The sequence below is a fragment of the Choloepus didactylus genome, chromosome 24 (assembly GCF_015220235.1).
Source record: "Choloepus didactylus isolate mChoDid1 chromosome 24, mChoDid1.pri, whole genome shotgun sequence".
NCBI classification, from domain to species: domain Eukaryota; kingdom Metazoa; phylum Chordata; class Mammalia; order Pilosa; family Megalonychidae; genus Choloepus; species Choloepus didactylus.
In genome coordinates, this window is record NC_051330.1 from 15,755,379 (window position 1) to 15,770,952 (window position 15,574).

General features: G+C 42.0%; 1 protein-coding gene across 4 annotated transcripts in view; it reads left to right on the forward strand.

The window, feature by feature from the left end:
• The window catches only part of PRKN (parkin RBR E3 ubiquitin protein ligase), a 1,621,201-nt gene that overhangs the window by 1,459,248 nt on the left and 146,379 nt on the right, over nt 1–15,574 (forward strand). For all 4 annotated transcript variants that reach the window (XM_037817596.1, XM_037817593.1, XM_037817594.1 and 1 more), the window contains exon 11: nt 1,377–1,494. In XM_037817596.1, coding sequence (XP_037673524.1) covers nt 1,377–1,494 — 118 coding nt within the window. The remainder of the gene's footprint in view (nt 1–1,376; nt 1,495–15,574) is intronic.

Genomic DNA, 15,574 nt, shown 5'->3' on the forward strand with positions numbered 1-15,574 from the left:
TATCTCAGGGAGTCTCAGGGAGGAGGTAGTTACAGATTACATTTAGCACCAGAGGCCTGATTTTGCAAGAATAGGTCAAACATTAACTGTCCCAGGTCAGGCAAACTGCTGTGTGTAGTCTTCAAGGCACTTAGGGAAGGCCCTGGGCCCAGGGCTCCCACAACAAATAAATAAAACCATTTGCCTATTCTCCTGAGTTTTAAAACTCTCTCATTAGTTTTGAAATTCACAGAAAAACCTTTTTTTTTAAATACTATAGAGGCCAAGATGGAGGGGTTCTAAATCATTCCATTCGGATTAACATTTTTGAAAAATATTTCTAGATTGCAAGGTTTTGTTCTAAATCCAGAAACATTTGGATCTTTTTCTACCTGTCATTCAATACTTGAAGTAAGAGCAATGGATTGCAGTGTCTGGATGAGTAGACAGGTGTGAATAAATGTTTCCAGTGGCTCATTTAAAAGTCCTTCTCCTCTTTGTGGTAAGAGAGATAATCCAGTCCTCAGTAACAAGAATATATTAGCAAACATGTTTGAGAACTTGCCATTCTATAGGGTCTGAGTTAAGTAATGTTGGCACATAGCAATATATGACAGATACTGGTTCCTATCCTTGAAAGATATTATTATTAATTATTGCTACTAATCCTCAGTACACACCAATAAACTAGATAGCTTTTATTTCCATTTTAGAGATGAGAACTTTCAGAGAAGTAAGAAATGGCCCCAAGGACACCCAGCTGGTTGGAGCTGATTTGAACCCAGACAGTGGACTCCAGAACCCACAATATTTAACCACAGACTATTACCACCACCCACTGCCTTTTTCTCCATCACACCAACTTCATGTCCTTATTCTTTGCTCCAGCCCCTTCTCTGACAATATTGAGAGGTGCAGGAATACAGGATAACAGGGATATAGAGGAATTGTTAGGACCAAAGATTTGGGAGTCCCACAAACTATTGCTTACCAGGTTCAGCAATTATTTAACCCCTTGAATCATCAATGTAAAATAAAAACTAGAATCCTCACTTCATACCTGATGAAGCATCTAGTAAGAGGTTTACCTTGCCTGCATATTAAACACCTGATAAATGTTTTTATTACAGTTATTCAAAATGACAAAATAAAGGACCTCACACCATAAAACTGAGTGATCTTTTCTTACCTTGCATGCTTATGTCACATGCCAAGAAAACTGTACTACGTGTATGTCTAATAGCTGTCCACCACTTGTCAAATGACTTTAAACTTGAGCTTCTTTCCTGAAGGCATTTCTATCTTCAAGAATTTCCTGTGCCATGTTGCATGGAACCTAAATTTTACCCCCAACTTAAAGATCTGAATTTAAACCCTTGTTTGTCTTTATTACCCAGGGCTACAGAATTGATGAAAAAGCAGCTGAACAAGCCCGATGGGAAGAGGCATCGAAAGAAACAATCAAGAAAACCACTAAACCCTGTCCTCATTGCCATGTTCCAGTCGAAAAAAATGGTGAGTCTGCACTGAGCCAAAGCAGAGGATTAAATGAGTGAGTTTTTCTTGAAGAATGTTAGCTGCTTGGTTACAATAGTCAGGGATTCTGGGCAGGGTTTTCTAACTAAGCAGTTAAGCCCAAGGGCTTTGAAACCATCCAGCCAGAGTTTGAATATCAGTTCTACAACATCAAGTTACTTAGCCTCCAGAGCCTCGGCTCTTTGTCTGTAAAACAGAGGTGATAAAAGAAGCTACCTCATAGGATGCCTGTGAGAATCATATGACATGCTGCATGTAAAATGTTTAGCCCAGTACCTAGGATATAGTAAGCACTCAATAAGCATCAATTACCCTTGTTATCATTTCTTATTAGAAATATTAGGTACTTTGTGTCCAATCTCTAACCAAAAAAGGAAAACATCAGAGAAAATTCCCAGTCTAGTATTTCCCAAAATGTCCTTCATAGTGCACAAATCCCAAGAGACACTCCATGGGAAAAAAGGAGGCAGGCTGCTATGTCAAATATGTTTGAAGGTGATCCCTGCTCTATCTCCCCACCTTGGGTAATAAGAGTAAAAATGATGACATTTTACTAGCACTTACTACATGCCGTTCATTGATCTAAGTGCAACTTAGGGCTCAACTCATTATACTCTTACCATCCCCATTCATAGTGCACATTAGCATATGAAAGTTTCTCAGCATTCCTTCTGCAAAGAAACCTGTTAAGTTTTGTTTAACCACCTGGTTCCCAAATATATTTGGCCATGAAAATCTTTTTTGCATGTCACACCTATCAACATCCCTTTGAACTCTGGAACCCACTGTTCCAGTTTGCTAATGCTGCCATCATGCAAAATACCAGAAATGGATTGGCTTTTATAAAGGGGGGTTATTTGGTTACAAAACTACAGTCTGAAGGCCATGAAAATGTCTAAATTAAGACATCAACACAAGTATACCTTCACCAAGGAAAGGCCAATGGTTTCCAGAAAACCTCTGTTGCCTGAGAAGGCATGTGGCTGGCATCTGCTGATCCCGGGTTGTGTTCCAGCTCCTCTCTCAGCTCCTGTGCATTCTTCAAAATGTTGCTCTTGGGGCATTTTGTCCTCTAGTAGCTTCTCTGGAGCAAACCCTGGAGTAGCATAAATCTGCTCTCAGTTGATCTCTAAAATGTCCCTCATAGCTGCTCTGAGTTCCTTCTATCTGTAAACTTATTTTATAGGACTCCAATGATTTAATTAAGACCCACCCTGAATAGGTGAGGTAACACCTCCATGGAAATTATCTAATCAAAGTTCTCACGCAGTTGATTGAGTCACATCTCCATGGAAACACTCAATCAAAGGATTCCAACCTAATCAACACTTTTACATATGCCCCCACAAGATTGCATCAAGGAACATGGCATTTTGGGGGACATAATGCATCCAAACTGGCACACCATTTTGAGCTTTTTTTCCCCAGTTCTGCAATGGGAGGATGAGAGCCTCATACAGTTATGATACTTGGCTCCTTCATTAAAATGTCCTTCACATGTTTCAAAAAGGACTTTTTCTTTTGCCTTGTACCAAATGCTCTCTAACTTTTAAGAATCTGGAATGACCATTTAGAGATACCTCTGAAGTAAAAGAATTAACTGTAGCCAAAGTCTCCTGGGAGCCACGGATGTGCTTTGCTGCCTCCATAGTAAGGTTGGTTCTCCCCAGAGGATACTCTCAACCCAAGGCAATGTCTCATGAGAAGGCCCAACCACTCTGCCTTCCTTACACATGCAATCCTGTCCACTCAGCCTCATAAACGCTGGGAACACAATGGCTGTAGGGAGACTGGGGAGAGCTCTTAGCCCCAAGAGCTCCACTCCCCATCCCCTGCCTTGATGGGGAAGTAGCCATGTTTACATTTTGAAGGACATTGAGAGTGGAGATGAGCTTGTTTCTTTGATGACACACCCAGGCTTGTGTACCTGTCCTTTGAGCACAGCTGTAGCTGTTTTAGCATATATAGTCACCTTATGTGCATATTTACTTAAACTGCCAGTATCTGGGCCTCACCCCAGAGTCCAGAATCTCCTTCTGAATGCACACCTAAGGCATCCCAGGTGATTCTGATGCTGATGTTGCAAGGACCCTGCTTTGGAAAGCATCTCCTACAGGTATGTGGTGCTTCTTTTCATTCATTGCTCCTCAACAAGAACATGATAGCTCCAGATGCTTAAAGCCAATGAAGAGAATGTTCTGGAGCACCTTGAGATTTGAACCAGTACTTAGTCACTACTACACCATTTTCTCACACCATCTGTCTAGTGCACTTCATGGGCATCAGATGTTTTATTTCCAAGCAAGTTCCCTTTCCCTTTCCTTTAATTGCCTGCATCATTGCTGGTGGTGGTGTTTTCAAGCATGGGGAGGTTGCAGGGAATTCAGCTGCTCCTGCACTCCCTGGGTAGTGCATCTTCTGATTGGTTCCAGGGGCTTTCTGAGAGGTTTGCAGTGTGGTTTCTGGGACTGGAATAGACCTTGGGCTCCAGACTTCCTGAGTTCAGATCCTTGTTCCAAATGTCACCCGTGTCATTTCATCATGTCACTTTACCACTTTAGTCTATTAAATTTTAGTCCTCTCAGCCTTCCTTTCCCCCTTTGTGAAATGGGGGCTGTCTGTGTACTTCTACAGAGAATTACTGTGAAGATTAAATGAAAGAATGTTTGTAAATGTGCCTCATATGTAGAGTAAGCACTCAATAACATGTTCTCTTATTATTATTGTTCTTTGTACACAAAAGTATTTATGGAGCAAGTTCCATGGCTAGGTTAGCAGACCATGAGTATCCATGTGGTTGGAAGGGGATGCTTGCAGGAACGATTAGGATCAAGGTACTGAATGTACTTCAAAATAATAGGCTTGGCCAGGCCATGGCTTGGTTTTTCCTTCCTCTCCACTGACCTTCCTCCTCCTCCAATGGCCATGATCATGTCATCTGTCAGCTATTGTTTGGTTGGTGTCCCCAGCTCTGCAATGTTATTTGAGATTAGACCCTAGTCTATATTTAAATATTCCTTTGGTTCAACCTGATGAGAGAAGCCATTTTCTCTCACAGCAGCCAGTGGGTTACCTGCTGCCTTCCAAGCAGGAGCAGCTGAAATCACAACCACAGCCATCTCAGAGCACTTTCTAAACTTGAAATCTATACACATGCATGGTAGAGTCAATAGCATGTCACGGACAAAACATAAAGCGGAGCACCAGATGCAGCTGTTCTGTGTTCTCCTTGCTGGGTGTGAGCCACCTTGGGTCACAGGCTAAGAGCTGGCTTCCTGAGGAGTGAAACCCAGCAACCTCACAGTGGACACCCAAGTCTCTGTTCCCTCAGATATGTCCTGCGCTGGTTTGAAACCATTATGTAACCCAGGAAAGGCCATATTCTTTTAATCCAGTCTTGTGGATCTAGATTTATTGTGGGTGGGACCTTTGGATAAGCATATTTCCATGGAGACATGACCTTTTGATTAGATTATTTCCATGAAGGTGTTACCCCACCCATTCAGGGTGGGTCTTCATTAGATCACTAGAGTCCTTAAGAGAATTGAGGGCCCACACAGACCCATACACTTGGAGACACTGGGAAAGGCAGACAGAAGGATGTTAGGAGATGCTAAGCTAAGAGATGAAGCCCAGAGTTTGCCCCAGAGAAGCTAAGAGAGGACTCCCAAATGCTTATAGAGAAATGACCCTGGAGAACAAAGCAGAGAGCTGAGAGAAGCTAAGAGAGAAAGAAGCTCAGAGACATTTTGGAGAAGTCCATTTTGTAATGCGATCTGGAAGCAAAGGACCAATAGTCATAAGCCACGTGATTCCCAGCTGACAGAGGTGTTCCAGATGCCATCAGCCTTCCTTCAGTGAAGGAATACTCTTGCTGAAGCCTTAGCTTGGATATTTTTATGAGCTTAGATATGCAAATTTGTAACCTAATAAACCCCATTTACAAAAGCCAATCCATTTCTGGTATTTTGCATTCTGGCAGCTTTAGCAAACCAGAACAGATTTTGGTACCAGAAAAGTGAGGGGAATGGCCTTTTTTAAAGGGGTCAGGGGAAGATTCTGGAAGAATTATGAAAAACTTGATAGAAAAGGCCTAGATTGCTTTGAAGGGACTATTGGTGTAAATATGGACTCTAAAGATACTTCTGATGAGGCCTTAGACAGAAATGATACATGCATTATTGCAAACTGCAAGAAAGGCATTCCTTGTTTTAAAGTGTCATAGAATTTGGCAAAATTGAGTCCTGGTTTTGGATGAAAGGCAGAATTTGAAAGCAACAAGTTAGGATACTTAGCTGAAGAGATAGCCAACCTAAATGTGGAAAATGCAGTCTGGCTTCTCCTTGCAGCAAATAGTAAAATGTGAGAGAAAAAGGTTGAGCTGAGAATTAAACTCTTGGGTACATTGAAACCAGAACTGATGGTCTGGAAGATTCTGGGCTTCCAGAAAGTGAGACCCCAGAGGACAGTGCCCCATGTGAGAATTTAACCAAACATGGAACCAATGACCATTTCAATAAAAGCCAGGATTGGAAATACAGCTATCCAGGAAGGATTTGGGAAAGTCCTCATGTCTGATGGTTTTGACCCCAGCATGCTGCATGACAAGCCAACAAATTTTTTGCAAGTTCTGTATAATCATAACCACTGACAGTCTGAACCAAAAGGGACAGAAAAGGGACAACTTGTAGGAAAGTTGACTTCAGAGGCAGAACCGTGGAAGCTAAGGTCTGGCACCAAGAAATCTCAAGCCAGGAGAGTGGACCCACCCATGCACATGGAGAGGGTGGGTTTGCACTGGTGGCAGAGGGCAGGCCTTCTGCCTCAATGCTCAGGAAGAGTGCTGCCCCCAAGGCTTCAGGGAGCATGGAGTATATTCCCTAGGGATTGGGAAGAGCCTGGCCACCACCCCACTGTCCAGAGAAGGAAGAACCTGTGCCCTGGAGATGGCAAAAATTCCGAGTGGTGTCCTGATGCTCGAAGATTAGGCTGAGAAGAAGGTGGTCTCCCCAAGGCTTGGATATGTTGGAGTAATCACCCCAGCATTTGGAGAGATCAGGGCCACTGCATAAGCCCTTGGAAAGGGTGGAATGGCCACTGTCTGAAGTCCCAAGGATAAAACATAATTCTATAAATGACTTTCAGACTGTAAAATCTAATGGAGTTTGCACTGCAGATTTTAGGAATTGTTTCAGTCCCATGACCCCATTTTCCTTTCAGTTTCTTCCTATGGAAATGGGAACATTTATCCTATGACTGTCTCTTCTTTGTATATTCCAAGTTTCACAGGTCCACAGTCAGAGGGGAATTTTGCCTTGGGACAAACTACACCTGTAACTGATTTTGATAAGACTTTGTACTTATCAATTATTACTGAAATGATTTAAGCTTATGTTATATTATTATGGAATGAATATATTTTTCATCTGGAAAGAACATGTCTTTCTGGGGTCCAGGGGGTGAAATGTGCCTGTTTGAAAATATTATGTACCCCAGGAAAGGCCGTGTTCTTTTAATTCAGTCTAGTGGATGTGGACTTAATGTGGGTGGGGCCTTTGGATTAGATTATTTCCATGGAGATGTGAACCCACCTATTCAGGGTGGGTCTTCATTAGATCACTGGAGTCCTTAAGGGAGCTGAGAGCCCACACAGACCCAGACACTTGGAGACACTAGGAGAGGCAGACAGAACGACGTTAGGACATGCTAAACTAAGAGATGAAGCCCAGAGTTCGCTCAAGAGAGGACCCCCAGATACTTAGAGAGAAATGCCCTGGGAGAAGGAAGCAAGGATGCACAGGAGCTGAGAGAGAAGCTAAGAGAGACAGAAGGCCAGAGACATTTTGGAGAAAGCCATTTTGAAACACAACTCAAGAGTAAAGGACCAGCAGATGCCAGCCACGTGCCTTCCCAGCTGACATTCCGGACACCATTGGCCATTCTTCAGTGCAAGTATCCTCTTGTTGGTGTCTTAGTTTGGGCATTTTTATGGACTTAGGACTGTCAATTTGTAATCTAATAAACCCCGTTTATAAAAGCCAATCCATTTCTGGTATTTTGCATTCCAGCAACTTTAGCAAATTGGAGCACGTCCTTCAGAAAAGTCTCTATGAATCCAAATGAAAGAGGACAGACACAGTCCATAGAAGCAGGGACAGGCTGAGCTCAGTCCAAGCCCCTGGCTCTGACCCAATGGTCTCCTAGAAAAAAAAGGATTTACCCCATGTTCTAGTTTGCTAATGCTGTGGAATGCAAAACACCAGAGATGGATTGGCTTTTATAAAAAAGGGGGTTTATTTGGCTATACAGTTACAGTCTTAAGGCCATAAAGTGTCCAGGGTAACATAATCAGTAATCAGGTACCTTCAGTGGAGGAAGGCCAATGGCATCCAGAAAACCTCTGTTAGCTGGAAAGACATGTGGCTGGTGTCTGCTCCAAAGTTCTGGTTTCAAAATGGCTTTCTCCCAGGACATTCCTCTCTAGCAAGCTTGGTCCTCTTCAAAACATCACTCACAGCTGCACTCGGTTCAGTCTCTTTGAGTCAGCACGTTTATATGGTTCCACTGATCAAGGCCCACCCTGAATGGGTGGGGCCACGCCTCCATGGAAATATCCCATCAGTTATCATCTACAGTTGGGTGGGGCACATCTCCAAGCAAATCTAATCATCACCAAAACATATGCCCCACAAGCCTACATCAAAGAATATGGCTTTTTCTGGGGGACATAATACATTCAAACTGGCACATTCCACCCCCTGGACCCCAGAAAAACATATTCTTTCCAAATACAAAATACATTCATTCCATCACAATATCATAAAAACTTAAATTATTTCAGTAAGAAAAGTTAAGTACAAGATCCCGTCAAAATCAATTATAGGCATAGTGGGTCTTAAGGTATAAATCTCCTTTAGCTTTGGATCTGTGGACTTAGAACAAGTTATATGCTTCCAATATGCAAAGGAGGGACATTCATAGGATAAACATTTCCAAAACAGTTCCTAAAACCTGCAGGACAAACTCCATTAGATTTCAAAGTCTGAGAGTCATTTATAGAACAATGTTGAATCCTTGGAGCTTGAGAGAGCGGGAGCCTAACCCTTCCTAAGGGCCTTTTCGGCAGCCCTTTCCTCTCCAAATGCTTAGGTGAGTGCTCCGACATATCCACACATTGGGGAGACTACCTTCTTGGCCCCACCCTCCTCAAACATTGGGGCAGCTCCCAGATTCCCTTCCATCTCCGGGGCACATGCTCAACCCCTTCAGAACAGTGTGGTGGCAGCCAGGCTCTCCCCAATTCCCTGGGAATGTGTTCCACCCTCTTTGGGACCTTGGGTGGCAAAACTCTTCCAGAGCATCGAGGTGGAATGCCCACCCTCGACCTCCGGGGCAAACTCACCTTTTCCATGCATGTGGGCTGCTCCACTCTCCCAGCCCAAGGCTTCTTAACTCCAGACCTCAACCTCCATGGCTCTGTCTTTGAAGAAATTTTTCCTTCAGTTTGTTCCTTGTCTGTCTCCTCCAGTCCAGACTGGCAATGGCTCTGTCTGTAAAGATCTCGCAAAATTTCTGTTGGCTTTGCATGAAGCATGCAGGGGTCAAAGCCATCAGACAATAGGACTTTCCACAAATCCTTTCTGGATAATCTCATCTCTAATCTTGGCTTGTACTGAAATGGCGGCTGGGTTCCATGTTTGGTAACATCCTCACGTTGGGCTGTAGCTTCTGGGATTCCACCCCCTGGAAGCCTGTAATTTTCCAAACGATCAGCTTCTGGTTTCTTTGAACTCAAGTGTTCAGTTCTAAGTTTATCTCTTTCTGCTCGCATTTTACTATAAGCTGCAAGGAGAAGCCAGGGTACGTCCTCCACACGTAGTCTGGAGATCTCCCAGCTAAGTATTCCAGGTTGTCACTTTCAAATTCTTCCTTCCATCTGACACCAGGACTCAATTTTGCCAAATTCTGTGCCACTTTAAAACAAGGATCGCCTTTCTTCCAGTTTGCAACAACACATTCACCATTTCTGCTCAAGTCCTTGTCAGACGTATCTTTAGAGTCCATATTTCCATAAACAGTCTCATTAAAGCAGTTTAGGCCTTTTCTATCAAGCTCCTCACAACTCTTCCAGAAACTCCCCATTATCCATTTAAAAAGCTGTTCCAACAAACTCATGATGAGTTTTGCAAACTCATCAGCAAAAGCACCCCACTTCTCTGGTACCAAAATCTGTTCTAGTTTGCTAATGCTGTGGAATGCAAAACACCAGAGATGGATTGGCTTTTATAAAAAAGGGGGTTTATTTGGCTATGCAGTTACAGTCTTAAGGCCATGAAGTGTCCAGGGTAACACATCAGTAATCAGGTACCTTCACTGGAGGAAGGCCAATGGCATCCAGAAAACCTCTGTTAGCTGGGAAGTCACGTGGCTGGCGTCTGCTCCAAAGTTCTGGTTTCAAAATAGCTTTCTCCCAGGACGTTCCTCTCTAGCAAGCTTGGTCCTCTTCAAAACATCACTCACAGCTGCACTTGGTTCAGTCTCTTTGAGTCAGCACATTTATATGGCTCCACTGATCAAGGCCCACCCTGAATGGGTGGGGCCACTCCTCCATGGAAATATCCCATCAGTTATCATCTACAGTTGGGTGGGGCGCATCTCCAAGCAAATCTAATCATCACCAAAACATCTGCCCCACAAGCCTACATCAAAGAATATGGCTTTTTCTGGGGGACATAATACATTCAAACTGGCACACCCCATGAGTCATTTTTATTCCTTTGCTGCTGAAATGCTCCTAGAACATGCAATGGGTTGACACAAGGGTCTCTCTCCACACCTAAAAATTGCAAAAGACATCAGTGTATCCTAAGGAAGTGGCTTTGTTAAATTTGACCCCCTCTCCCAGACCTAGTAGTGTGGCCTTACTTGAAGCCTCGGCCACTGTTACGTGAGAGAACATGAAGGCATCTCCACGGGAGGTGTGTGCAGTGGGTACCACACAGCGGCCAGGATTCCACTTTACAGGCATTTAAAGGATGCACATTACATAGGAAGAATCTGTTTTGCTGTTCTCAAAGGTTTTGGGTGTTTTTCTTTGTTTCCTTTGTTCTGTTCTTAGCAATAGTCTTCAAAGTTAGCAAGGTCATAAATTGGTATAAATTTTCTGGAAGCCACCTTGGCAATATATATATAAAAAGACTTTTCATGTTTATATCCTTTGACTCAATAATTCTAATTCTGGAAATCTATTCCAGAGAAATAAATCTGAAATACCCACACAACACACACACACAAACATTTTAGGCAAAAACAAGCTTATTGCAGCATTATTTATCTTGGAGAAAACACAAAATCATCTAAATATTCAATGTTCTCACATATGATAAAGATTGTTTATATTGTGATAAACCCATTTGATAAAATATGATGTGGCTCCATGTTGCTGTATCACTAGGGGTTGAGAGCAGAGACTCTGGACTCAATGCTGCCTGAGTTCAAACCTGGGCTCTGCCACTTACTATGGGACCTTCTAAGTCTCAGTTTTCTCATTCGGAAAATGGGTTTATACCTACCTTATTGCTGTCTACCTTACAGATTGATGTGAGAAGTAAATGAGATAATGTATTAAAAGCACTTAGTACAGTGCCTTGCACATAGCAAGCACTCAGTAAGGGTTATAAACTATTTTATGTTCATGAAGAAGTTGTAAAATCATAGGAAAATACTTAAAAAAACATATTATGTGAGAAAATCAGCATTCCATAAAGCAAATGTCTTATGATCCCAATTTGAAATATGTGTATGTATATGAAAAAAGTAAAAACAATGAGAAGAAAATAGACTAGGCATGATAGGATTCAAGGCAATTTTATTTTCTCTTAATGCTTTCTTTAATCAACATGCATGACATATTACTAGAAAAAAGAATCAATAAAATAAGGCACATCTCTGTTTTAGAGTCTCTGGTGACAGCAATAGGGAGGAACAGATATATGCACCCATGGTTCTCACTCACAACATCGAATCCAGGAAAGTGGGAAAACATATCTGGAGGATCTCTGGGACTCTGCACTTTAGTGGGCCCCACTGTTAGCCCAGGCTTTAGTTTTGGAGGTTTCAAAAATAAAATGCTATTCAATTGGCCTGGAGATGTTAACACACGTTCTGCCTTTCTACTAAGTGATTTAGTTCAGCATTTAGAGTGTCAGTTTAGAGAAGGACTTGTGCTGGGAGCTTAAGATACTTCATGCATGAAAAGCCTGTAACATTCCCATCCATTCTTGTGCTTTAAATACTATTCATATACCGATGACTCCCAAATCTTTATCCCTACCCTGACCCCACCCCTGAGTTTCTGATTCAAATATCCAACTGATGACTTGATGTCTCCAGTTGGTTGTTTATAGGCATTTCAACTTTAGCAAATGGAAAACACAGCTTTAATTCCTCCCAAGAACACCTTTGCTTCCCAGTGTGGTGTGCCCATCTCAGCAAAGAACAACACTAGGGGCCCAGATGCTCAGGAAAAAAACCTAGGACTCATCCTTCACTCCCATCTTTTTACCCTCAAACCATGTTCTGAAACCAATGTACTTTCTCTCTTTCTATTTTCATGTCCCTACTCTAAGCCACCCTCATCTTTCACCATCTCTTCTAAGCACTCCTGCACCAGACTCCCAAAGATCTCTTTACATCAACCCTTGTATATTTCTGATCCATCCTTCATGTTGAAGCCAGAGTGGACTACTCAAAGGGTGAATCAGCCCCCACAGCACTTATCTCAATTTTTTCCATGGCCTGCAGGACCCACCTTAGCAGTTTACCACACCGACATCATCTGGTTTCTTCCCATCCTCAGATCTCAGCTCAGACAACACTTCCTCAGTTACACCTTCCCTGTTACCCTTCTAGAGCCACCCTGCCCCCTTCCCCCACAGTGGGCACTGTGATGCACCATCCAGACTTTGCTTCATGGCAGAAGGACTGTTGTCCCACCTGAGGGAACACTGCCAGCAGACAGCCCAGCCCTCTAAGGGAATTGCCTCTGATGAAGAGAATTACCTCCAGGCCACCCCCTTTCCCAGGGCAGCCCACATCCACTGACTGTTGATGAGGGGGTCAAAATGCCCAGCCCACTAGCCAAACTCGGTACCAGTCTGAAGACCCACCCAGCTCAGAGCTCCCATGGGGTCAGCCGAGTCCTTCCCAGAGGCAGTGTCAGAGCTGAACTACACCCCCTGCCCAGTCCTGCTTTCTTCCCTTTCCTTCCCCAGGTGTTGACCCCATAAACACTCTGTAAATAAACATCCTAGATGCTAACCTCCATCTGAGAGTCTGCTTCCCCAGCCTGTCCCACTTGTTTAACAAGTTACTGTCACATCACTCTGTTTTATGGACTTCATACCACTCTCAGAGATAACTGCCTACCTATGTGTTGGCACATTCCCCGTCTGTCACCTTGTTAGAATGTAAGCCCCATGAGGTCAGGGGCCTTGTCTGTGTCATTCTCCACTCTATCCCCTGAGCCCAGGAGAGCAACTGGAAAATAAATATTTGCTGAATTAAGAAGTAAATAGTAAAGAAGATAGACACATAAACACATAGGTTTAATGAACTATGATAGAGAAAATAAACAATTAGAGCACAGAGGCCTGGGAATTGACAGAAGGCTTCCTGGAGGAAAAGGTACCTGAGTTGAGAAGTGAAGGATAGAAATTAGCCCAGAGAGGGGAGCACAGCTTCCTAGGCAGATGCTCAGTGTGTGCAAAGCTGGACAGAAGGACTGTCGTCCCCCTTGTGTGGGGGGAACCCATGCTTTTGGTGTTTGGTGTTCCTAGATGAGGCATAGCAGGAGCTCAGGGTGAAGCAGCAGGCGGGTGAGAGATGTAGGGTCCATAGGGTCATGCAAGGGGGTTGGACTTGATTCCCAATGTATGACATCAGGAGCCATTCCAGGGTTTTAAGCAGGGAGATGACCCAATTGGACCTGCCCTTGAATCAGACCACATCCCAGCTGTGGAAGATGGAGTTGGGGGAACCAATAAACATGACTATAGAAAAGTTTCTTAATCTGTGTTCATTTCTTTGAAATGTCTTTGAAATAGATGAAATATCTAGTCATCATATTTATTGAAATATCTTTGAAACAGATGAAATATCTTTGAAATTCAAAGAATTTCATGTCTTTGAAATAGTATGATGCACTATAAATGCTCCCAAAAAGAAAGCAGTAATTTTTCCTCCTAATTTTTAACCTACAAACTGAAAAGCCAAAACTTTAGGCTTATTAATGATAATCTAAACCATTTTAAAATCATGAGTATGACTGAAACAAACGTAGCCTCTGTTAGCAAGGAAATCTAGTTTTCTTATCTAGTTTGCATCTAAGCTCTTAGCTTATTTAACAATCAGCTGCATCTCAGAAAAGTAGTTCTTCCTTCAGTTAAACTGAAATGATTATGAGAATTATTTCTCTTTTAAACACACGTTAAACCTTGACACTCCCTCCTAAAACCCCCTTCAATCTCTGGAGGTTTCTTTCTTCACTTCCATCTCAAACAGCTGAGATTCTGGCTCCATTCTCTGTTCAATAAGTCACTCTTGCCAGTTAAATTGGCTTCCAAGTTGTTCAGGAACTTCTGCTCTCTCAGTAAATCTAATCGAAGAGCTCCTGGCCAAAGCTGGGACATCGAGTGCCAGCAGATGCTGGGCTTTGCATTGTTGGAGCGTCCATCAGCAGACAGAACTCACTACCCAGGGAAGCTGTATTTTCTTCATATAAGTAACCACAAATTAGCATGAAGTTGTGAGCAGCTTCCTGCTTGCATTTGCCTTCAAGTTGGCAAAGCTTTTAGAATTAGGGTCCACCGTGTGCCTCCATATTACACTTTTCAGCAGACTGCCTTATGCATATTCAGTGTCAGAAAGGTAAGTAAGTTAATGTGAATATCCTCCACTCCTAATTCCTTTCTTCTTATTCTACATGCTGCAGTGATTCTAGCTCCTGTAATAAAAAATTATTTGTAACTAAATATTCCATATGCACTAAGATTTTGGTATAACTGAAAAAAAACATTCTCAATCTTTCAGATAACATTATCTGAATGATTCATTGAGTTTGAATGCATTACTAAAGAATTCTTTGTGATATTTTAGAGAAACATAAGGAATCTTACAGTATCACACTATTTTATTGCATTATTAATATCATAAAAATAGTTATTAAATATTGCTGAAAATTATACATTCCTAAATAAAAAGTATTAAGATACAAGTGTCATAGATGATTTTTCCCCTTCATTTTTCCAAAGATCTGTAGTTGTTTTTTTTTTTAATTATCATTAAAAGGAGCCAAAAAGAAGTAGACAAAACATGTGATTTTAAATGTATTTAAGTTATCCTAAAGCAAATGCTTCTGGTTACATATTCATGCATGTTTTATGTCATTCTTATGCCAGATTTCTAACAATCAAAATGAAACAGTACTGAAGAAATTACTGGGAAATTTTGTCAAGAAAAAAATGAATTATCAAGATAACTGGTAAAATTAAATGATTGAGCACATTTGGTTTTATATAACATTTAGGCAAAGAATCGGCTCTTTCCTGATTATTCAGTCTCAAGCAGTTCTCTCCAGCACACAGACAAATAACTTCCCCATCACTTCACTGAAGACTTGTTTTCTGAACCCCCAAAGCAAATAGTGACTATGTATAACAAATGGGGAGATGGGAGAAATCCCAAAATAAGTCCCAACCTAAGCCATTTTTCATCTCAGGCTGGAGAAGTCCTATTCTCTGATAGGAAGGACTATTTGACCATATGGATCTCAGCTAAATCCCAGGCTTCACCTTTTATAAGTGCTTACCCTGGAGGCAATTCTACAGCAGAAATAATAGTACCTATCTCACAAGAAGCTTTTGAAGTTTAAATGAGATAATCTATGTATAGCACTTACCATTATGCCTGTTAATAAATGTTCCTTTCTTTTCATACTTCTCACCTTAAATAAAATTTTGAATGGTATAAGAGAACATATTCTCTATTAAAAGTAAAACAC